We start from the raw sequence: 24298 nt of genomic DNA, 5'->3' as shown, positions 1-24298 counted from the left end.
TTAAAGACAGATAGACACAAGGAAGACAAAAAACACGAAAACACCACTGACGGGAGAGAGAAGCCGCTGCATGTGGACGTGCCGCCATCTTGGTTTCACCTCAAGCACACAACAAGAGTGGCTTATAGACAACTCTGTGAATGTCCTTGAGTGGCCCAGCCACAGCCTGGGCTTGAACCCAAAGATTTCTGGAGAAACCTGAAAATGTGCATCTGCTGTCATCCAATAGGCTTGAGTGTTTATTATTTTATTTTTTATAAGTTCTGACAATTCTGTTTTGCTTAGTCAATATAGTGCATGGAGTATAGATTGATGTGTGGAAAAAATATATTATTTTTTAAGTAGTTTAACATATGGCAGCAAAATAACAAAAAGTGGAAAAAAATTAATGGGTATGAATACTTTCGCATGGCACGGTTTATATAAATTATTATATATGTGTCTGTGTTAAATGTTTTTTTTATTCCTTTTTTTATGAAAATATATGATATAAATATATCATATAAAATTATACAAATACTAGTTTAGTGTCCATAGGGAAGCTAATTTATTGAGTTTAAAGCAAATGGCAAAGTCAAATACAATATGACTTACTTTGAAACAAGTACTGTAACAAAAACTATGAAGACTGAAAATCATATGGACTGGACATTTCAAGAGCAGGCCTAACATTTTAATTGCCTATAATGAAGTAAAACATGATTTTGCATCCATTAAAATAACCTGTATACATTTCAAAGCTACTTCACAATGACGACCACATGCATTTTATCTAAACATGTTGTAAACAGACACTGCAGTAGTTTGAAACTCTCCTAAAACGTTGAGCATTCAGTTAAGATTTTGGCATGTGATTTTCTGATTCCTGCAGGTTCATGCAGTATTTTCCATCATGATGTCACAGTTCAGTATATTAGCAGCAACACATCACGCTGAGGGAAACCCATCCCATTTCATTCAATTCCTAAACGGCCTGTTTAGGTGAATCAAATGATTCATTTTAAGGGGCTTATGCCGTATTCTTACTGTTTGGTTGGTATTCCATACTATATTTTGGCTGTACGCTTGTGAAAGAGTCTCTTCTGGTGTGTGTTAGACCGAGAGAGGGAATGTGTGCATGTGTGTGAATGTTTGCCTTCAAGGATAAATGTTTGCTGAGAGACGATCATTAACATCCACAGCTGCTCTGTCCAACAGGGGGCGTGTCTTGCAGACTTGGGCCTTTGTGATTGGTTAACAGGCTTGGGTCTCCATCCAAGCTCTCGTTCATTTTGTCACAGATTATATCGACCAGCCGCTCAAACACCTGCTTGACATTAATGTTATCCTTCGCACTGGCCTCGAAAAACTGGAAGCCTGCAAAAAGAGGCAGAAAAAATGGAAGAGATACAGAGTCATACAATAAGTGTGAAATGTGACAAAGATTGTATTTAAATAAAACTGTGTCATTTACTAAGTATTATTTTTTACAATTAGAATAAACACATTATTCACATATAATAAATATTCAGCCTATGTGGATCATTTAAAAAAACAGCAAATATTAGCTGACCAATAATTTTATCTAAATACATTCTGCTAGTAATGATATTATTTTGATAAGTTTGGCCGATATATGGGACTTTTATTTTGACAGACAGATAAAGGACATATTCTCCACCTCCATTACTTTTTTTAATGGTATAATAAAAGTAATGCAAATGCTATCATACTTTTTCATATACAGTCAGATATACACTTTTATATCATTTAATAAAGTCTCTGGATATCAAATAAATATTTAATGCCATGAACCTCACAAACGTTTGTAAATCCAGCTGGTAGGTCTTCTTGTGTTACAAAATCATTATTTCTACATAAATTGTTATTTGGTTAACACGAGTATCAAATAATCTTTTTAGTTTACAAACTTTATATCTTAAGCCCCTTTTCCAAATTTTTTTAATCAAATTATTTTTCTTATTGATTTTTATTTTTTATAAATACTATGTAACTCTATATAACTAATAACTATACATTTAATTACAGAAAAAGTCACACATGTGTTATTTGCTATATTTAAACTGAATAGTGCATATCATAAATACACATTTATATCAGCCATTAAAAAAATCCATATTGGTCGATCACTACCTACAGTATAATACTACTACACTACATATCTAAAATCTATTTGGCAATACAAGAAGATTCACACCCTTTGAGCAACACATTTGCTCTCCTGGTCTTCCTGTCTTGTATTTTTTTTGTCTAAATAAAGCTCTGAACCACAGAAGAAATTCAGTGGGTGATGGGCCATGTACAGGGTCCAATAATAACAAGCACCGCATGAGAGTAGCATTTGGCTTTAATTTAAACTGTCAGCTGGCCCTGAACTTAATTAAGGACTCAAACATTTCATAATTTAAAGAAATAGATTGCCTCCCAAAATTAAAATTGTTAATTCTTCCCATCCTTTCCTTTCGAACATGAAAAACACAAGCTGAATTCCACAAAAACAGTCTATGGTGTAGACACTAGACAGACAAACCTGTTGCGATGCGGCAGTGTTGCTTCCGGTAAAGACACGGTTCACTGTTCGGCCGCCAAGCAAGCGCTCATTAAAGGGGTCATATGATGCTTTTTTAAAGATAATTATTTTGAGTATTTGGTGTAACAGAATATGTTGACATGCTTTAATGTTAAAAAAACACATTCTTTTTCAAATACTGCACATTATTGTAGGTCCTCTATGCCCTGCCTCGCTCAAACACGTCGTTTTCTACAAAGTCCCTCTTTCTGACAAGAGCAATCCGCTCTGATTGGCCAACTGACTTATTCATTGTGATTGACTGATTGGCCGTGTTGCTGTTCTGTTGTAATCTTAACGATTCTTAAATGCATCTACTTTCGGAAAGGCCAAATAAAGTGCTTTTGCTCTCACCTAGAAACACACAGCAACTTCCTGACATGACTGCTTCAACACTAACTGCGGTTACTGAAACCATGGCTTCTTTCTTTGCGTGAACATTTGGGCGGCATTACACAAATATTTCAACATACTGACGTAGACATGTGGGCCATGTTTAAACGAGCCGTTTTAGGAGGGCGTGCCAGAGTCTTAACTTTGATAAAGAATATCTCTTTGGATTTGAGACTTTAGTGTTTGCAACTTTACAGATCTTCTGTAAATGCACTAAGAGCTTGTATCACTCCGAAGAGAAAGGAAAATTTGAAATCGCATCATATGACCCCTTTAACTTCTCAATTGCATGCGCTCTCTTTGAAATAGGAATTGTTGCCACATTTCTTTATAACATCTTTCATTTTTCGTGGTCTCGTTTGTATCTGGCAAGTTTGGAGAAAGCCTCACCAAACCTAAACATCCGGGCATTTGCGATGATGGGAACTTGTACAAACGTGGATGGGTGACATGAATGGAGATGGCTCCAGATCGGCAAAGTAGTATTTGGTTTCCCAACAAGGTCCATCGCCCAACAAAACATTTATTTGCTGAATGCATAAACTGTAAATAATTACCATAGACTTACAGTCTAAATTAAACAGTTTGTAACTATCACTGTTATTACACCTGTACACAAAACTTTGTATTATGCTTGCTATAGAGACATCACGTACACTAGCCCTAGAAAGGACCATAATGGTATTATAAATATGCCACATATGTCTATATAAAAATAATGAAGAATTAAATTTAATAGCCAATAAGATTTTGTTTTTGTTTTTGTCAGGGATTGCAAAAAAGTTGATTTTGGAGCCTCCATTTACAGGCTTGTGTGTGTGAATGTCCTGTAACATGCCTAGCTCATTTGCCAGTCTCTCTCCATCCTCTCTGGACACCAGTCTGTCGTCCTCCAGATCACATTTGTTTCCCACAAGAATCACCTGAGCGTTGTCCCACGAGTACGTTTTAATCTGAGTTGCCCTGGAAAACAAACAAACACAAATTCAGTCAGTTTCATGCGCATGAGCGCCCCCTTGAAGGTCATTATGAAATGTGCGGAATTAAAAAAAAAATTATATTTGACCTTTTAATCTCTCACTGTGGTCATAGCAGGATGTCTGACTGTAGCACTAAAATAAATCAAGTAAACTCACCAGTCTTGCACAGCGTAGAAGGACTCTTGGTTAGTGATGTCATACATTAGCAGGAAGCCCATGGCCCCTCTGTAGTATGCTGTGGTAATAGTGCGATACCTCTCCTGCCCTGCTGTGTCCTAAAGAACAACATACAAGAAATACAGCCATTAACGTCTCTATTCGCTATTCCTTTAGGTCAATAAATACACACACACACACACACACACACACACACACACACACACAAAATATAACTTATATCTAAAACATTTTTTCTCAAAACACTGTACAGCAGAAACCCAGCTGTTAAAGCGTTCGTTGCTTTTTTTTGAGTCAACAACATGAGTTATTTTTTTAAATGATTCATTGCTGTTATTTCTTATCAGACTCTTATATTCCAGTAGAGCACTGACTTTGAAAAAGTGGGATATTTCACCATTAATTATAAGTGCATCAAAAACATTATATAATTATGTAATATGTAATTACACACACACACACACACATATATATATATATTTACAGACTCATACAGTTTAATGCAAAGAAAATAGCTGCTATTTATGGCATAAAAATGCCATAGAGGACATGCCACATTAATTAGCTAATTGTGCTTTTAATAATGTCGGTTTCAGTGGTCTGTTACAGAAATCGCATAACTAGTAATCGTTATGAAACCTGATGGCTAAACAAAAAGCTGTGCTTAAAAATCACAGCAATACTGACAATGTTGGATAATGTCATAAGTTCAAGTCAATTGAAAATATAAATATTTGACAATTTGCCTCATTTCTGTTAATATAAAACAAATGTTATGTGTAAATAATAAACTAAGTAAATGCAATGCAAAGAAGCAGAGTCAGAGGTTTAGAGTTTAACAGCCTCATTAATGTGGTAACTAGGCAACGTTTGATTAGTTTCCATGATACTGAGAAGCCTTGACTTGATTTAGAATGCTGTGACCTCACTTATGTAGGTAACCGTGGTAACCATTGGTTTGGGCAGCTGTTTGAGGCATGTATTGTACTTTAGGGGAAGAGCCGAATTCAGACTAATGGGAGCTTGACAAAAGCCTCGGCCCCTTCTTTCAACAGAGATAAGATGTGCCACCTGCCCTTCACACACACGCATGACGCCTGACTTCACCACAAAGACAGTTCAATCATATCTATAATCATTATGCCTACTCTGAAAGATCCTAAAGCACGCCTTAGAGTCAGGAAATGTTGATGAAAGTTTTCTTCAACATCCATGACTGTGTCAATAATACAGCAGTTAAATGCACAGATCCCTGATGACTAATCTAATATGATATATAATATTTGCTCTTCCTTCATAGCAAAATGACTCAAATGACTTTCGTCGTTGTTTTAAAATCAAGCACTCCTCCTTTAAGTAAACAGGGAAACGTATAAGTGAACACGCACCTACAGTATAAAGTACTTTCCACAAATAAAGTACACTCTGTCGTCCAAAGAGTTTATAGATAGCTATGGATGCATAAATGTTAAGGGAACTAAAGAATATTAGATAAACTATTTTACACCTTACGTTCATTTAATGAGGATATGCACCTTTTGAAATGAACTTAAAGATAAAAAAGAATGGTGTTATTTTAATAGTAAAAAAAATATATAAAAGAAACAAAATTGAAATCGAATTAACTGTAATTATTAATTAATTAGAAATAATACTTACATTTACTGAACATTTATTCAAAAAGAAAGAATTAATAAATAATAATAACAATAATATACGCACACATTTGAACATTTTATTATATCTTTATTAGTGGAACGTTTAATAATCAACATGTATGGAGACAAACATTACTGGCTTACTTCATACAGCACATTCTCATTGCTATAGCAATATAGTCAACTAAACATCTCCAAGCACTTAGTCAAGGGAAAGGTCTATGTGTCTTACCACCCTTTAAATACACCACACACACACACACACACACACACACAAACGCATCATTTGGGACTGTGCCATCAGTGGTGCATCAGCCTATAAGACTTGACATGATGCTGTTTTACATGCAACTAATGGCTAATGATAAAACTGGAGAAATATATATAAAAATAAAAAATACTCAAGAAAGCTGAATATCATAGAGACTTGATTGTGAACTATATTGACTGGGCCATCAAACAACACCCTAACAATACATTACAATGTGCCAATACATCACTGTCGTGGTTGGTACCAAACAAACCTATGTATGCATGTAAAAAGCTAATTATATTAGCTCTATTCTAGTCAGTCTCAGACCACTGCAATCAGAGCGAGTTGTTCTATGGTGGGTTATCAACACACAAGTACATTCTGGGAAAACAAAACTCAGCACCTCTGAGGCACTCAACCACTTCCTTTCATCAACAGAAAGTACTGTTTATTCCTCTGGCACGGAAAGCTGTGGCAGCAAACTGAAACTAAAATGACACTGTCAGATTTTACAGAATGTAACTGTATATTTAACTCTTGGCAGGACTGGGCCGTTGATATTCTGACCCACTTCCTGTCTTGGTATTGATTTTAATTAGTGATTCAGAGCAGGCAGATGCATGGCTTGTCTGGATGGTCAAAAAGCACATCCAATTTGATTTTACGGCTTTTATTTTCTAAATAGTTGCCTCGAAATGGATTGTGCACTGTGTGTGTGCTCGCTTCACGAATAATGCATCAAACAATGGGCCATCTGCTTTGGGTCATTCTAGAAGTTTTGTAACATTAAACTTCATTGCTGAAACACACACTTCACCTAGATTATCTTGATCAAGGTATCAGTAAGTCATGCTGACATATGATAAGCATATCCTCTTTTCACCACATCTGACTTAAGAATTGTAACAGAGTAAAGTCATGAAATTATTCTGAAATAACTGCAATGACACCCAATGCATTACAACTATGGGAACCAAAGTGTTGCACCAAATGTCTCACAGAGTACTGCCAGAAGTAAAAACCCTAGTTGTTTTCTCCATAGGAAAACAACTTATAAACTTTTTAAGATAGACCTAATTTGGAGAAAAAAAATATCCTTCTTACCTCCGATTTATTATCATTATAGTTTTGGTGTTGCACACTATTCCCCACAAAGCACCACTGCAATTAATCTAGACCTTGAATGAATTGATATTTTTAGAATCAACTCACCATCCTCATTTTAACCCTTGAATAACTCCAGTGACCCATCTTTCAAACTCACCCATATTTGCAGCTTGACTCGTTTCTCATTGCGGTACACTGTTTTGACTTTGAAGTCGATGCCGACCGTGCTGACAAACGCTGAGGTGAAGGAGTTGTCAGCGTAACGGAACAGAAAACTAGTTTTTCCCACACTGCTGTTGCCAATGATAAGCAGCTTGAACATGTAGTCGAAATTCTGATCAGCTACATCCTTCTGCACCTGCGGCTGCTGACGGGTATCACTGGCCGACGCCATCTACAGGGAATGAAACACAGACAAGTTATATAGTCACCATTTAGAATGAACGTAAATAATAAAGTTTGTCAAACAGAAGAAAAACACCTTCATCTGTCAGGCTCTGAAGCTCTGCTGTTGATACTCTACTATGTAGTTAAAGTATTCTTCCAGCACTGTCATCTATCTGTCTTTCTTTCTTTGTACATCAGACATGCTGAAGTGAGGATCTTTCCTTGATTAAGAGCCATTACAGCTGAGATCAGCTCAGCACAATTGATTCTGGACATATAAACAGTACTTAAAGTGGGAAACACATAATGAGAATACCTTAAAGAAGAGTTCACAAAAGAAACATATTTTAGTATTATATACTAATATTATTATTTGGAATTAGCATTTATTTTAATTGTTTGTTTTTATTTCTTTATCTATATTCATTTCAGTTTGTGTTTAATATTTTTTTTTAATATTTTTATTTCAAGTTTAACCGCATTTTTTTTGAGGTTAAGGTTTTGAGGTTAAGTTTCTGATTGTTTATTTCAGATTAATTTAAATTAATAAAAATTGTGGTCCTGGACAACAAAACATGATTTATACATCATCTGAAAGCTGAATAAACAAGCATCCATTGATGAATGGTTTATTGGGATCTGAAAATATTTGGCCAAGATACAACTATATGGAAATCTGGAATCTGAGGGAGCAAGAAAATCTAAATATTGATCAAATCACCTTTAAAGATGTTTTAGGCTGACAGACTTAATGGAAGCTCTTAATGGAAAAGAGCAGCATTAAGACTCTTCGAAAAGTCTTCATTTCAGAAAAACGAAAGAAACCCTCTAATAACATGTGACTTTTTAAACTAAACAAGTATTATAACATCCTGCTCAAACATATGAGAAAGAGGTGATCACATCTACACCTGGAAGCACCTGAAGAGGGAGTTACCAGGATGTGACACACCTTACACATATGAATGAACTCAATGCGACTGTGCCACAGTGACTGAACTCTAAATCAAATGATAAGGAATATATTTTGCACAGACAAAGATAAAGATCTGATCTGATGCTTGTCGACACAAACAGCAGAACACACCCTGAAATCTACAGATCTGTCAAACACAATATCAACTCACATCTGCAAGTCAATCACACAGAACATTTTCATTTGAGCATGACAACAGCATTTTAGGATTAAAAGGGAAATGAAACGGCTCTATTCGCGTTTCCATATGGACATCTGTCTTGGGCTATCGTTGCATATCTTTCTTCTGTACGCAAATAAAGAAAAATACATGTCTTTCGGGCACAAACATAATATGGTGACTATGACTAACCTTATCCCGCTTTTCTTAGAGGTGGTTATTTTATTCTGTAAAGTTGATGTTGCGCTTTCCCGCAGTTGTTTTCGGACATCCAGTTTCACTTTTCCCGCAAAACACACTGGAAAGAGTCCACAGTCCTTATCGGTTTAAAAGCCGACGATTCCCTTCCCTAAAGAGGGGCGTTGCAAACCAGACGCTTGATGACTGCAGGGATCTGGCTGTCGACCAGGCTGTGTTTGTGCTGACGACTTCACTGCGACTGCTGTTTCCAGATCAGCCAACGGCCCTGGCGAGCGTCCAGCCTGCGCTTACAGAGCAACCCATCAACAGGTCCCCGGTCAGCCACACATCTGCAGTCTCTTCGGCCATTTACATACGGGACATTCTGTCTAACGGGAACCTTAAGCGCTTTTAAATTATATATATATATATATATATAAAACTAACGTCAACAGTTTAACAGTTTAATTACATAATTAAGCATAACCTTTTTGGCCAATGTCATCAAATACACCATGTCTTTTTATGAGAATAATTTAAATGATAAATAATGTCATAAACAACTGACGGTTATTTGCCAGTTAATAAGCCATTTACTGAATAAATAATTGATTATATATATATATATATATATATATATATTATATATAGATATAGATATATATAAAATAAAAACCTGTAACCATCAGTTTTGCAGTTTAATTGCATAAGCTTTTTGGCCAATATGAAAAATGTACACCATGCCTTTATATAAGAATTTTAAACTGGCATTTCTACTATATAAATACCTGAACAGTTATTTACCAGTTAATCACCTATTTACTATATAAATAATTTATATAACACACACACACACACACACACACATATATATATATTTATTTATTTATTAGAAATAATAATAATAATAACTATTTATTTAATGCACTGTTTAAACTTTTTTTTTTTCATGTATCTATTTTAAAAAATGTAACATTAGGTGCACATACAGAAACAACCTTATCTAAAATCTTCTGGTCACAAAAGAGGAACACAAAAGGCGAGTCCCATGAAGAATTGAGCAATCAAAGGCACGGCTATGAAATGCACACTCACAGGTTTCAGCTTGCTAGGTTTTTATAATCAAGAGATAATATTTTAGCAGGTGGGTTTACTTGAACTTGTTTTTACTTAAAACTAGGACACATCTTAAAAAAAAGTCATATTAACTGAACTAAGTTAAATTGAACTACATACTAAACCTTTCAAGTTCCCATTTTGCATAAAAAATGGGAAAATTGACATTAAGAGTCAGACAAACAGTCAAAAGAAAGAAAAAACTAGCTTTCAGCTTATTAAAATAATCTTTACAAATAAAATAAACCCCATACAGAACTATGTAATGTAAACCACAAGGGAAAAAAGCAAGTGTAAAGTCCTATTTGTCCTTACAAGTCTTTATATTTAGCTGCCCATTAGTGTATTGAGGTTTGTGATTGGCCGGATCGTTGGCCTCCCACAGCTTCTGGAACTCCTGCTGATAGGGCCCCACGAGCTCCGGCTCCTCCGTGACCATGACGTTTTCTTTGTTGCTCTGGACTGCAGTTAGGGTCCAGTTGAGGGAGCCAGTGATCAATTTCCTGCTGTCCACCAATGCAAACTTATGGTGCATATGAACAGCTGAGCTCATCTCGTGCCTCACACAGATGCCTGTAACAGAGGTCAAAAACAGATCGGAAATGATCAATTAGCACCAAATCCTCTTGCAAATTAACAACATCTGTCAAACCCATCATGTGTGAATCATCTAGATCCCTTAAGTCTGCGCTAATGCATCATCACAGTCCAGAGTAGCTGGGTGCAACAGCTTGCAGAAGTTACAGCAGTGTGTACTGAAATAACACAGGTTGAGCCAGACAGAACATGTGTGAGCTGTAAGAATGACAGTTTTTACTGCCTGCAACAGCCTTGCAAGTTCTGACTATAAACCATTTCATACTGCATACCACAGAGTTGTGAGGACAGGCCCATGTCAAATATAGTAAGGTTATGAAGTCAGTAAAAACTTTGAAAAATGAGGGAATTGTTTTTCTTTTTTAAATTCTATATTTTTTATTAGAAATGTTAATTTAATTAATGAATATATATATATATATATATATATATATATATATATATATATATATATATATATATATATATATATATATATATATGATGAGATAAACAAATACGAATTTCAAATATTTGTTCAAAACAATTCAAAATAAAAATCCACATTCGAATGCAAAAACGTTAATACTACTTTTTGCAAATAGTGGCATTTATCTGCATCTCAGTATTGTAGCACATTATATGACAGCATGCAATAATAACTTAAGTGTAGATTTTAAATTTAATTCAAATTATTAAGTGGATACCTCCTTATTGGGACAATAAAGCCCTCCCTATGTCTACCCTAATACTATCCGATACTTTATTTTTTTTACTTTTTGATTATTTCCTTCATTTTCACTGAAAATAAATTCTTTCTGATGTGACTTGAAATTTGAAAAGGGAGAAAAAGGTTTGCCAAAAGGCAGATTTGAACCTGGGTTGATTGCGTCAAAATGAGAATGACCCACGTTTTACCATCTGCACCACTAGAGCTGACGATTGTTGACTGTCTCTTGTAATCTTGACTCGCCCAATCACACGTTGGTGGGCAGAATTAGTGTAAATAGCCTCTGCCAACAAGACAGGCTATTTGCACTTTAAATTGCAATAATATTTGACAAAATAACAGGTTTTTTTCAGTATTTTTGCTAAAATAAATACAGCCTTGATGAGCACAAGAAACTCAATATAAAAAAACATTATATAAAAATCTTACTGATCCCAAACTTTTGATTGGTATTGTACATATACATACATATATACACACAATGGTGGCCAAAATGATTAGAACAATTAATACATTTCCAAAGATTAATTTTGCCATTAATTGTAATAATCCACTGGGATTTTTGTCTGACGAAAGCCAGTGCTGCACACAGAGATCTGACGTAATCATCATCATCAGTCTGTCTGGAGGGACATGTAGAAACAGAACAAACTGAGACAGACTCAATCCAGAAAAACTGTGGCAACGTCTCCAAGATGCTTTAAGAAACCTACCTGCAAACTGAGACAGACTAAACGAATGTTTGGAAATGTAAGCTGCTATTTCCTACTGACACGCTACAGCAAAACATGGAACTAACTGACTTAAAACCATTTCACCCAACTCATTTATTCAACAACACACCTGCCTTACGGAGGGCACCGATCTGAGATCCAGTGATGGTCATGTAGTCTCTGTCTGTAACCACTCGCACAACGACTCCCTGTTTGTGCAGCAGGAGAATCGCCCTGCTCAGCTCCATGTGAGAGAAGGAGAACACGCACAGGTCCAGTGACACACGAGCGGAGAGGAGATGAACGAGGAGCCTGGAGAAGGATGTCTCAACCCCATGGGGAAGCGGACATGCACTGAGGGTGGAGAAGATAATAAGTAGTTTTCTATATTATTGCATATAGAAGGTCCTTGCACACAGAGTCTGAAATTTTAATATGCGTTTTTTCGTATTCATCATCATTTCCTATCAAAATGCTTTGCTACGGATGCGAAAACGCAGAAAATCTTTTTTTATGATGTAAAATTTCGGAGGCAGTCGTATTTATTTTTAACATGCAAAAATTTCAGATGAGAATTTCAGACTCAGTGTGCAAGGACCTTCAGATTAGAAAAAGCTGATCAAACTACCAGGGGAAATGTTTATGGCGTATGAAGAGGTGCTCAACGCAGACTTGAGGTGAAGGGAAGAACAGAACTTCTTTCAGGGGTCCGCGAGAGTCCCTCAGACGCCGCTTCAGCCAGTTTAGCCACTCCACCCCCAAAACGAAAGCTACAGCTCCCAGCCCCAACACCTTCATCAGCTCTTTACATGACATCTGAGAAACAGAGAGAACGGATTAGAAAGTGAAGCAGCGTTATATTACACTTTATGGACAATAAAAAAAGAGACTGTACATTCCTGAAGTTGAACATTTTGTTCTACGGTTCCATTAACCACAATTGGGATCACAAACTCTCATCCAGTCGTTTTCCCAAACCAGGGCCATTGTCAGAGCCAACAGGTCCTGTATTGACGGAGCCCGCCCACAGAAATGTTATTAATTTGATCCATGTTGCAAATTATTGCTCAGGTACTAACTTTTCTAAATCTGCAGTCAAATGCTTTTTTATAATTACCACTAAATTGTATTCCAGTTTCCATAAACATTCGTCTTACTCCTTGGTTGCAGTCGTTAATATTCAAAGGTACACAACTTACAACAGTTATGTGGGAAATCGGTAGACAGGCACGATTTTAGTTTATATAACAAAAACAGGCTTACTTTACAACTGCAACATATAAAGTACAGGCTATTAATGTTCCCTGTTTGTTTAAAGCAAATAATAAAATTAATAAAAATACGTTTCTGCAGATTGACCAATGAGAAGCAAGCATTCCAGCGCGTTAGCACTTTGAAACGTTAGCATAATGTAATTGAATATATTTACACATCTGTCCTAATCTCCGAAATCATAAATCATGGTTATTACATAAAAACGGAAATATATGACGATTGAATGTATTAACAGCGTGGTTTAATGTGTAATTTGTACAATTTTGACAACACAGCGTTTCAGAAAAGTGACTGATATAACAAATTAAACTTAAACTTATTTGTAATTCACCCAGGTGCGTATTTTGTTACGAAACGCTTTTTATTGCACAAAATGTGTGAATGTTTTGATATAATACCTGTTGAGACATATCTGCCAAACTCAGGTGACAATTAAAAGCACGTGCCACGCGCATGTTCTGTTCAAGGAGAATCACTCTTATGATTCGAATCTTTTCAAAGAACCGATTGAAAACGTTCGAATCGGCCAGATAGTTTCTCCAATAAAACAATTTACACAGACTCACTTCTTTCAATCACGTCCGATTTATGTTTAGTGGGCGTCTGGAGTGAAAGTAGGATTTAATGGATGGGTCGAAAACTCGAAATATAATAAACATACTGTAATTAGTTTATGGTATGACAGTGTTATCAAAGCGTTGGTTTGAATAAAACTGCATTTTAGTGCAAAGAGCAAAAAGTTTTCATTCAAGAAATGTAAATCATTTTTTGTTGTGGTACTTAAATTAGCTGCATTTAGTTTCTATTTTATATTATTAATATCAATAGGCACAAAAAACGGCTATATATGCTCACACCATTGACTGTATAAAACTGTTTTTTAAAGGAAGGACAGGTTTGTTTCCTTCTTTCAGAGACGTTTAGTTTAGATGTTGGGTGAGTGTGTCGGTGGCTCCCCCTGCTGGTAGAGATTTGTGATAGCAACAGATTCACATTTAAAAAATAAAAACGAGAGTGCACGTTAGTTTGGTCAGTGTTTATATCCGCAATAAAATATATTGTTTTATATTCAGAATGCAATACTGAACAATTCAAGAGAAGTTTGAAGAAAAGTGCAAGAAAGTACCATGGTTCTACTATGTATTTATTTATTTATTTTTGACAGTGTATCATATGGACATGGCACTATGGTAATTCCACTGTAGGCTATTCTTTGAAGAACCTTGGTGCCATTGACCAATATAATCATTCAGTATTATGGTAAAATCACCATACAATCACTGTTCATAATACTGTCAATAGATTTTGCAAGGATATAGGCCTAGGACTAGCACCAAGGCAATTAAGGATTTTTTTTTTTTGCAACAACTAAAATGATAATAGTAATGAAAAAGTGACAAACAATAATTATATATGTGCAGCCACCAATACATTTTGTGTTTCTTGCTGCATTTCAAACATTTCAAACATTAAGCAAGCGTATGCAAGCAGAGGCTGAAAAGCTCAAAAGTGTAAAATGCGCAAATTGCAACACTTCCTCAATGCTTACACAATGCATATTCTGAACATTCATCTATTTTTGTTTAATGACCCTACAAAATACATATTAACCACTGATAGCAAGGGACCAAATGTAGGAGACAGGGTCTTGTCCCTATTCCACTTCAGACAAATAACATAACCATTTTATGCTTTCATTACATTTGTGTAGATGTATTTATCGTTGTCCCCACATATAGACTCTAACTGATGATTTTTGCTTCATGTTTAATTTTGTAACTTATGATATTCCTTTGTAATTTCTGATATTCTGAGACTTAAGACCAATTACATCAAATTTTGAGGAATTTGAAGACAAAGGTTAATATATAAGGCAGACTATGACTGACTCATAATGAAGCACCTAAACCAGTCGATTTGGAGTTTTTGTGTGGCGATCCCCTTTAAACTAACCAAAGAGCAGCTTAATTGATTCTCTAATTAAGCACTGAATGCCTATAATTCATTAGCCACATAAAGATGATTATTTGTTTTAGTTAAGCTGGTCTGGGATCAGGAGAAAGGGACATCATCTACCAATGCTGAATACCAGAGTGTAAGTGTATTAATGAACAAAATCAATGGCGTCTTGTTCAGTAGACTTGGCGCAGTATTTGTGGTCGTACACCAGACGTGAGCCTCCCATCGGGGTGTGGCCGCTCTGAGACGCCACTTTATTGGTTCCCATCTGCAGAGACACAGTTGTAGAGTCCACAGGGTCTAGATTCACGTTCTTTTCTGTCACCTGTCTCGCCGTGCCAAGAGCAAACATTCCAGCCTACAGCAAGACAAAGACAAAGTTAAAACAGTTGTAAAAGTTTTGGAATTTTTAGGGCTTTTTTAAATTTTCTAACTTCCTAAAATGTTCAGTATTTTTTCAGTAGCATGGAGGTTAATGTAAGTGTTTTACTGTAATCAGTAATCAAACCACACATGCTCCATTCTGCTATTATGAGTGTTGATATAAATAATAATCCTCAGTATCTGGGGTGGTGAAGAACAGAGTGCTCATCTCGTAATTATGATGATTTTGGCGTTAAAGCAGCGTGTGGTCTCACCATGCTGGCACATTTGTTGGTGCCCATTTGGAGGTTTATAGTGGATCGATCCGCTGGTTTCTCCATGCCTATATTGGGATCATAGAGATGGCGCCTGGTTCCATAGGAGGTCATGCCCTTTTGGCTGGCAAATTTGTTGGAGCCCATCTGTGAATTCACATGAAATGTATTTTATATACTGTTCAAATGGGCACATTAAACTGATCAAAAGTAACAGTAAATACATCTGTAATGTTACAAAAATATTCTGTTTCCAATAAATATATCACAGTTTTCAGACAAAAAAAAAGTAAAAAATGAAGCAGCACAACTGTTTTCAATATAATAATATAAAATGTTTGTTGAACAGCAAATCAGCATATTAGAAGGAATTCTCAAGGATCACGTGACACTGAAAACAAATGCTTGACATTTAGCTTTGCATGACAGGAATACATTACATTTTAAAATATATTTAATCGAGAAAACATTTATTTTTAATTGAGATAACATTTCACAATATTACTGTATTTACTTCTTTTTAAAAAAACACTAACAAAGTCTAATCTCACACGTTTAAACAGTAGTATTTTTTAATAGTAGCTACAGTACAAGTAACACTGAATGTGTTTTACATTCAAATCAAATCCAAAGTGTAGTATATTACATACTCTTGACTCATTCCTATTTCTGTATTAATGCGTGACAAGGTTTTCTATTACTCAAAATATTTTCTGTTTCCTGTTGCATTGATATTTCTCACTGATGCATCTAATGTCAAGTGTTTGTCATGTGACCTGCTGGCTGATAATGCTATCCCCTGCTTTCATCTTGTCAGGATTGAATTTCCTTAGTTTTTTTGCTGCATACTTCACACCGATGTCACTTTTTGTGTAGAAGCCTTTAGTCTTCGCCTGGTTGGAGAGAGAACATGGAAAAAGACATTACAGAAAAAACATGACACACAATATCTTTGGTTGTATTCACAGGTTGTGTAAGCTGCATATTAAAGAGTTTTATCATTTTTTTCTTACCACTCCAGCCAATGTAACGAGGGAACACTGGACCTGGGTGTGGTTCATGTCCTCGAAAAGATCATTGGCCTCAAAGATGTCATGTGGTTTCAGGCCGTATTCACCGATGGCTCGAATAAAGTGAGTGATGTTCTCTAACTAAGAGAGATTGAAGGAACAGGTATGAAGTTAGGAATGGATACATTGCTATATTTCTCTAAAATATGCCTTGTAACAAAAATATCACTATGCCATGTTCATTGTAGGTCAATGCCACAGTTTAAGTACTTTAAACAGATTGGAGTTAATGAGGTAAAATAGTCCATTCATTAGAAGAGTTTGACTCTTTGGCTGCATTCCTTGTTCACGCAAACTACTTTAAATTGCTTGCTTGTTTTATCTTCTGTAACTATTTGCACTTTAAATCAATAACCACTTGACAGTGCCAAAGAAAAGTCAGTCTGTGTCAGGCTTTTAATCAAGTGGTTTAATCCTAACGGCGCTTAGAGCTAAATTCTGTAACCATCTACATTCTCTGCATTTCTCAGCACATACAGTGGCATCTAGTGCATGTACTAATCACATAATGTTTGTAAAACATCATTGCATTCTTAAAATGGCAAAAATGCTGCTCTTAGTTTCCATTTCAAAACAGAAGTGACGTCCAAGTTGTCACCACTATGCGCACAAATTTGAGCAAGCATGAGTGACATCTCAAACTTCAAACATTGCTGACAGCCTTTACACACTACCTTGTGCCAGTTCAGGGTCGCATCATTGACCTTTGGAACGGATCCAGGTTGCAGTTTGTTGATCAGCCTAGTGATCAAAAACACAAGAGCAATTACACTAAGCTCAAAATTGTTTTGACTGCAAGTTTTTGTGTGTGTTATCCTTCAGTTTTAATACTTTATAACCTTTGGCTTATTTCTACTTTTTACTTGCTTATCACTTTTGATTATTAATATTTAAATTGTCTCAATTATGAATAATTTTGTGTGTGTGTGTTTACTGTCCCTAAATAAGCATTAATTGGTTGTTTGGTAACATACCGAGTCACTTGTGTAAAGTAATGTATTTTTATTTCTGATTGAGTCTGGTTAAATGGTTATTAACTGTCTTTCATTGGTGCAACTCACTCGCACAGGATCACGCCATCCTTCAGTCCCTCCATGAAGTTGTCAGGAACCGTTCGACCTGTGACCTCATGGATCCAGATCCTCAGGGCCTCCTCCGTCTGAGGGTCATACTTCTGTGCCAGCTGTGATGTAAAATGTTATTTTTCCCCCCACATAATTTACATTGTTATTCACATTTACACACATTGCTGTATACTAAAACTTTTCTAACGTTATGTAGATGCAAGCTGATTGCTAACAACTGCAGAAAGCTGTTAGACCTTTAGAATTTTGCTTGTATCTTACTGTATCCATTTATTTTTATTGTTGTAAATTTAACACAATGTGTCTCGGTTCTAGCCTCTGGAAGTAAATTCAAGCATGAACATGATGGATATTTGCACAAGCTTCCTGTTTTGTATGTTCACAATCATAATTACATTTCTCATAGCAATGATGATACATGAACCCATAATTCCTTAATCTAAATTAAATACTAAAGTATGATATATATATATATATATATATATATTTCATTGATGTCAGTAAATAGATATCATCCCTAAAGTTTCATTAACTGTTCATTGTTCACAGCATTTAATGCAAAAATATTTTTTATGAAAGATATATAATAGCAAAAATAAGAGTTTTTTTTTGACAAATGTTTTGGAAATTTAGCTGTTTAGTAACTAATACCACAATGGAAGTTTTTTTTTTTTTTTTTATCTCAAAGTTTGCACAAGGTTTTAAACTTTAACTTAGTTCATGTTACTTTTATGAATGCATTCCAATATTTTAACTGGATGTAAGTGTGAAAACTGGTTTTTTAATGAGGAAATGCATTGTTGGAATTCCACTGTGGCACAGAATTGCCATAGGGCAAAGCTGTTGAGCAAAGTTGCTAAACAACAACATCTATTATACTTTGGTATGCAGTCAGGCCTTGCAAGTTTATTGCATTTGTATTATAAAGTGCACATACCTTATTCCTGACATCAGCTGAGAGTCCAAATGTGGGTCCTTTGCTGAACTGGGTGCTCATGGTCTCTCAAATTGAGTTTTGTTGATGCTCCTGTGATCCGTATGTATCCGCTCTTGAGCTGCGGCCAAGGAGTTCTGTTCTGATCTCTCTCCATCTTTTAAATGCCCCTCTGTCTGTTTGTTATACTGTACACGTCTGCCCCTCATTGGCTAAGAACTCTTGGCCACCTGACCAATCGTGTGCATGAATGTTCTGCTGGCATGCATGGGTCAAATGAGCTCTAATGGAATAGTTTAACAAAAATGAAAATTCCAAACGACATACGTTTTCTTCTCTGCATTTGGTTCAATTCAAAATAGCAAAAGTAATAATAGTAAATTATAACTAGTGTTATAGTAAGGGTAATCATAAATTAAGCAGGGAGGGCAGGGAGATGATGATTGGGTGGAGAGAAAGAGAGACAGACGGAATTTGAAGACTTTATTTGGTCATGATGGTCCTACAGCTTTCATGTGTTTGCAGACATGTTTATAACAGAAAGAATCCAGTCCAAGTGAATTCTGAAATAAGTTCATCACATTAGGGAGTTTCTGTAACTGTATATGGAAAAGGAGGAGAATGAAAAAGACTATATACTGTATACTGTATATATGTGAAAATGAATTTGGTGGGTTACGTTGCATACTTTTATAATACATTTACCATAAGGAAATGTAGGAAACACTGGATGAATGGATGACAAATAACGAGCGATGTGTAGATGGGTGGACGGATGGATGACAAATAGCGATGGATGGATGGATGGAAAGATAGATAGGTGGATGGATGGATGGATGACAAGTAGCAAAATTGTTGGATGGATGGATGGATGGATAGATAGGTGGACGGATGGATGGATGGATGGATGGATGGACGGAAGGATTACAAATAGTGATGGATGGATGGACGGACGGATAATAAATAGCAATGGATGGATGGATGGATGGATAGATAGGTGGATGGATGGATTGATGGATGGACAGATGGATGACAAGTAACAATAAATGGATCGAAGGATGATAAATAGCGATGGATGGATAGATGGTTGGATGGACAGACAGATGAATGGATGGAAGTATGGAAGTTGCAATGAACAAAGTAGTGGCTCGTTCACAATATTCTAAGGAATGCACTCCAATTAATTTTAAGTTTGGCGAGTGATGTTTAAATCCATTTTAGGGGATGAGGCCAAGGATAGAGTGGTCATAAAACAAATTAGTGCTGCATTTCATAGATTACAATCCAAATAACAGTAAGGGAATAGTTCACCCAAAATGACATTAACTGATGGACTGGAGTGGTGTGGATTTTTTGTAGATTATTGTGATGTTTTTATCAGCTGTTTGGACACTCATTCTGACGGCACCCATTCACTGCAGAGGATCCACTGGTGAACAAGTGAAGTAATGATAAATTCTCAAAATATTTAAATCTCTACATTTCTCCAAATGTTACCCTTTTATATATTTTCAAGCTCCTAACTTCTTCAAGTGAGTTGAAAAATGTTACCATTTGTGCCTGTAAAAAACATAATTTCCACCAGATGGCGACATGACCAACCTTTGCAACTAGACTAAAGGATTTTTAAAAAAAATTATTTTATTTTTTCAGTTCTGTGAAAAAATGGCTACCATCTCATTAGCTCTTCACTTAGCTGCCCTACACAACATTATTCTACATTAACATTACATTTATAGCAGTTCAACAGGAGGCGCCATCACAACCATCTTGCATCTGTCCTGCAAAACACAAAGCTGTCAACGACTGGGCCACACAGCCTACTGTATCATGACATCCCATAATTTCAAAAAGAAGCACAGTATGGATACTAGCATGCTGCTTTCACTATTTCTGCAGTAGGCATTATATATATATATATATATATATATATATATATATATATATATATATATATATATATTTATATATATATATATATATATATATATATATATATATATATATATATATATATATATATATATATATAATCGCTCATCTAAACTTATTATTTGATATCAAAGTGGCACAACTGACAAGCTTAATGTTAATTCTGAAATGATAACTGAACTAAATTAAACACGCAGTGTCAAGAGGTCAGTTGACTACAGTGTTGCATATTCTACAATTGGCATAATGCATAGTTGCATAATGCAAAATTCCATTTAATTTTTTTATGAACAGTAGGCAGTACAAACAATATGCTATGTATTAAGCATTAGGCTAGCATTCTTTCTGAAATATAAAAAAAAAAAATAGACAGAGACTTTAGATCAGATCTGTGCCATGCATTCATCACAGTTATTTAGCACGAACAGTATTTTCCAGATTTGACAAGTAAGCAATGAATCATTTACGCTGGATGAGTCGAACAGTTCACACTGCTGGGGTTCACCTGAGGACTCCATAAATGGTCTGTGACAACTAAAGAGCATCCAGTACAATTCATTTCTTCGGCTTTTACATTTTAAATACTACAGGGTCACTTACCTACACCATCCTGTAACATATGGTTATAATCAGCAGAAGACCGGGATGAATGATGGTAAAATATTGTGTAATCCTGCTGTGGCTTTGAAGCAGGTTTAGACCGGTGACAGAATGTTGCCCAGCAGCTCCAAGAATCCAGACTTGATGTTAAGCATTACCAGGTACTTGTCATCCAGACAGGAAAAAACGGTTTGAGTCTGAAACTTTAATTTACTTATCCAAAAACAATTTTTAACAATAGACAAAGCTAATGGCACGAGACATCAGGAATCTAAAGTCAACTGTATAGTGATCCAGATATTCTGCTCAATTTGGGCTACACATCCTTGACTGCCATGTGGAAAGGGAGACATATTTTCCAGCCCAGATTAATGTTTCCTGCCATGATTCTTCTTGACAGATGCCAAGGGTCACTAATGATTTGAAATTAGTCGTCTTAGACTGAAAAATAAAATAAAATAATAAAACTGAACAGATTGGCAAAGAAGCCAGTTAGGGTTTACACAATGTCTTGCCTTGAACACCAACAGTTTGGAATTGGTATATCCTTTTAAAAATGTTTTTGAAAGAAATCTCTTATGCTCATCAAGACTGCATTTATTCAATTGTTTGATAATATTGTGAGATATTATTACAATTTAAAATAAGTGTTTTCTGTTTTTATATTTTTATAATGTAATTTATTCCTGTGATCTAAGCTGAATTTCACGTCTCCAGTGTCACATGATCCTTCAGAAATCAATCTAATATTCATTTTTTACACATTAATTTTGTTACATAGAAACTTCCCAACTATTCATATTTGAAATATAATATTCTGTAACATTATAAATATCTTTATGGTCACTTCTGATCAATTTACATCCTTTCTATATATATATATATATATATATATATATATAAATTTTATTGACCTCAAAGTTTTACATTTTAATATTCTTTCTGAATGAAAAATGTAAAATTCTGAAAAAATTTTTTTATATTCCATACAAGCTCATTGATATTGAATTATGTGATATGTCGTGCATATTCATGTCATATTTAATTTACAAAGTTTCTAGATGTTTGAGAAAATTAGTGATAAAAGCTTATATTTGACATCTTTTTTTAATTGAAATATTTTTTTTCTCTATAGAAATTATATGGTGTAGGTAATCAGTATAACACATTCAATTTCTTATTTGGCATGCGCTGTGTTTTATTGACGACATGAGCAAAACCTGATATCACGTTCTCCAGAAGTTCACCAGAGGATCTTGAGCTTCAGGTCAAGGAAGAACATCTGGCGTCTGTACAAAAAAAGCACACGACTAGTGTCACTGCTTATAAAAAGTGCAGAAAGTTTTTCTTCTTTATTGAATGATTTTTCATTGTTTTGCACTGTTTGAAATCCTCAAACTCGGCTTATTTCATGGAATAAATTAAAAAGGCTTTCAACATGATTTCAGACTTTTTGGACCCCACTATATGTGTGTTGTCATCATCTTAACATACGCTCCTTTAGGGAACCTCATCCAGAATGAATTACAGTTTACATTTGGCAATCATTAAATTCCGAGGACGGTGAGCTGTGCGGGACATGTGACCCTTTTCAATACTTTATTGTCCACATAATGTCTTTCCTTTTCAGCATGTTTTCAATTATTTTGTCTCATGAAAGTATTAAAAAAATCCAGTTGTACCAATTTTCAAATTGACGATTCCAGTAACAATAAGGGCACTGTATTCATCTGAAAATGTTCAAGGAGCCAAAAGCTGAATTCATACCAACTGTTCTCTCTCATACAGAAAACGAAGCAGCATAAACGGCCAGATGTGCTTATTACTGCTAAATAAATCAGTGTCATATAAGATCCCACTCACGGGCTGAGCGTCCCAAAAGCTTTCAAACTCCAATCACTGTTAAGTAGCTATAAAGATCCTAATATTGTCATTTGAGTTTGAAATAGAGGGACTGCAAATCAGCTATACCTTCACTGAAACAAAAGCCCAGCTAAGAGGGAACATTCTTAGAACGTTCTCTCAACGTTATGAACAAATGTTCTTCCAGTTACCCTAATAGAACGTTTGTTCAAAGTTATCTGGTGTTTAAATGTTATTCAACTTTTTAACACTTTAGTTGGAAAGCATTTAAAGCATCTAGCTTTAAGCCTTTTAGAATGTTCCCCTAAAGTTTACAAAATGATAAAATGGAACATTCCCTTAAAATGTTTTTGTTCAAAATATCTGCATGTTTAAAAAACAAAGAATATTCAGAAATAATGTTTTAACTTAACTTAAAACGTTCTTAGAACATCAGCTCAGTGAAAGTATGTGAAAGCAAATTTTATGTTGCTATCACACATGATTTGAGTCTTATCTGGTAGTTCCTTCTTCATTTATACACACACTGCCCCCATCCCTCCCTCCAGACCTCACATAAAACCATCAATATATTATTATTACCTGTTCCTCCAGCTCCGTATTGATCTGATGCCTCCATCTCCTCTCATCTATTTCCAGCGCTGTGCATCTTTTCTGTCCAGCCGTGGTGAAGACGACAATAAAACCCTGACAGTACAATTCCATTGATTTCTGTTCTGGGATCCTCTGCGCTGTGCGTGACTGTTTGCGCGTGAGTGTGTTCTGGATATTAAGTGGCCGTTAGACGTCGCAGAATATATCGCATCATAACAGTTTATCTCCATGTATATGTATCGAGGTACTTGGATTCAGATTTAATGCGACAGATTTGATAGATGACCGTTGCATTTGTCACGTTGGTAATAAGAAGTGCCTGTGATGAATAGGTGGCCTAAAATCCTGATTCTGATTTTAAAAGGAGGAATTA

At 35.4% G+C, this 24298-nt stretch overlaps 3 protein-coding genes across 6 annotated transcripts; all 3 read right to left on the bottom strand.

The window, feature by feature from the left end:
- Nucleotides 1–523: 523 nt before the first annotated feature.
- Nucleotides 524–9099, bottom strand: LOC113043976 (GTP-binding protein Rab-3D-like). The gene is made up of 5 exons (XM_026203527.1): nucleotides 8853–9099; nucleotides 7295–7531; nucleotides 4099–4217; nucleotides 3801–3925; nucleotides 524–1356 (listed from the first exon to the last, which is right to left on the bottom strand). Exons 2-5 carry the CDS (start codon nucleotides 7529–7531, stop codon nucleotides 1169–1171), a joined length of 669 nt encoding a protein of 222 aa, XP_026059312.1. The 5' UTR covers nucleotides 8853–9099; the 3' UTR covers nucleotides 524–1168.
- A 669-nt stretch (nucleotides 9100–9768) lies between these two features.
- On the bottom strand, nucleotides 9769–13726 carry LOC113043975 (mitochondrial cardiolipin hydrolase). 4 transcript variants are annotated; one of them, XM_026203524.1, is made up of 5 exons: nucleotides 13649–13693; nucleotides 12871–12980; nucleotides 12604–12791; nucleotides 12106–12329; nucleotides 9769–10529 (listed from the first exon to the last, which is right to left on the bottom strand). In XM_026203524.1, exons 2-5 carry the CDS (start codon nucleotides 12886–12888, stop codon nucleotides 10258–10260), a joined length of 702 nt encoding a protein of 233 aa, XP_026059309.1. In that variant the 5' UTR covers nucleotides 12889–12980; nucleotides 13649–13693; the 3' UTR covers nucleotides 9769–10257. The 4 variants fall into 4 exon arrangements, with proteins under 4 accessions (XP_026059309.1, XP_026059308.1, XP_026059310.1 ...); XM_026203523.1 differs by lacking the exon at nucleotides 13649–13693 and adding an exon at nucleotides 13093–13305; XM_026203525.1 differs by lacking the exon at nucleotides 13649–13693 and adding an exon at nucleotides 13093–13305 and having other exon boundaries at nucleotides 12875–12980.
- A 692-nt stretch (nucleotides 13727–14418) lies between these two features.
- On the bottom strand, nucleotides 14419–19264 carry LOC113043973 (calponin-1-like). Its single transcript, XM_026203521.1, has 7 exons — nucleotides 18940–19264; nucleotides 17979–18100; nucleotides 17592–17658; nucleotides 16861–16998; nucleotides 16624–16740; nucleotides 15848–15994; nucleotides 14419–15567 (listed from the first exon to the last, which is right to left on the bottom strand). Exons 1-7 carry the CDS (start codon nucleotides 18997–18999, stop codon nucleotides 15355–15357), a joined length of 864 nt encoding a protein of 287 aa, XP_026059306.1. The 5' UTR covers nucleotides 19000–19264; the 3' UTR covers nucleotides 14419–15354.
- Nucleotides 19265–24298: the final 5034 nt, after the last annotated feature.

Source organism: Carassius auratus, chromosome 26 (genome assembly GCF_003368295.1).
Source record: "Carassius auratus strain Wakin chromosome 26, ASM336829v1, whole genome shotgun sequence".
NCBI lineage: Eukaryota > Metazoa > Chordata > Actinopteri > Cypriniformes > Cyprinidae > Carassius > Carassius auratus.
The sequence above is the reverse complement of the archived record's forward strand: the minus strand, read 5'-3'. Positions and strand labels throughout refer to the sequence as shown.

What these genes read in the sequence shown, in the direction of transcription:
- LOC113043976 (XM_026203527.1), bottom strand. Translation starts at nt 7,531, where the DNA reads ATGGCGTCGGCCAGTGATACCCGTCAGCAGCCGCAGGTGCAGAAGGAT. An exon ending in GAGTCAAGCTGCAAATATGG is followed by an intron (nt 4,218 to 7,294) that starts GTGAGTTTGAAA and finishes GTTGTTCTTTAG; the next exon opens with GACACAGCAGGGCAGGAGAG. An exon ending in TTCTACGCTGTGCAAGACTG is followed by an intron (nt 3,926 to 4,098) that starts GTGAGTTTACTT and finishes TTTGTTTTCCAG; the next exon opens with GGCAACTCAGATTAAAACGT.
- LOC113043975 (XM_026203522.1), bottom strand. Translation starts at nt 13,705, where the DNA reads ATGCGCGTGGCACGTGCTTTTAATTGTCACCTGAGTTTGGCAGATATG. An exon ending in TGGCAGATATGTCTCAACAG is followed by an intron (nt 12,792 to 13,648) that starts GTATTATATCAA and finishes TCTGTTTCTCAG; the next exon opens with ATGTCATGTAAAGAGCTGAT. An exon ending in CGCCATAAACATTTCCCCTG is followed by an intron (nt 12,330 to 12,603) that starts GTAGTTTGATCA and finishes CTCCACCCTCAG; the next exon opens with TGCATGTCCGCTTCCCCATG.
- LOC113043973 (XM_026203521.1), bottom strand. Translation starts at nt 18,999, where the DNA reads ATGAGCACCCAGTTCAGCAAAGGACCCACATTTGGACTCTCAGCTGAT. An exon ending in ATAGCATTATCAGCCAGCAG is followed by an intron (nt 15,995 to 16,623) that starts GTCACATGACAA and finishes GTGAATTCACAG; the next exon opens with ATGGGCTCCAACAAATTTGC. An exon ending in CCAACAAATGTGCCAGCATG is followed by an intron (nt 15,568 to 15,847) that starts GTGAGACCACAC and finishes GTCTTGCTGTAG; the next exon opens with GCTGGAATGTTTGCTCTTGG.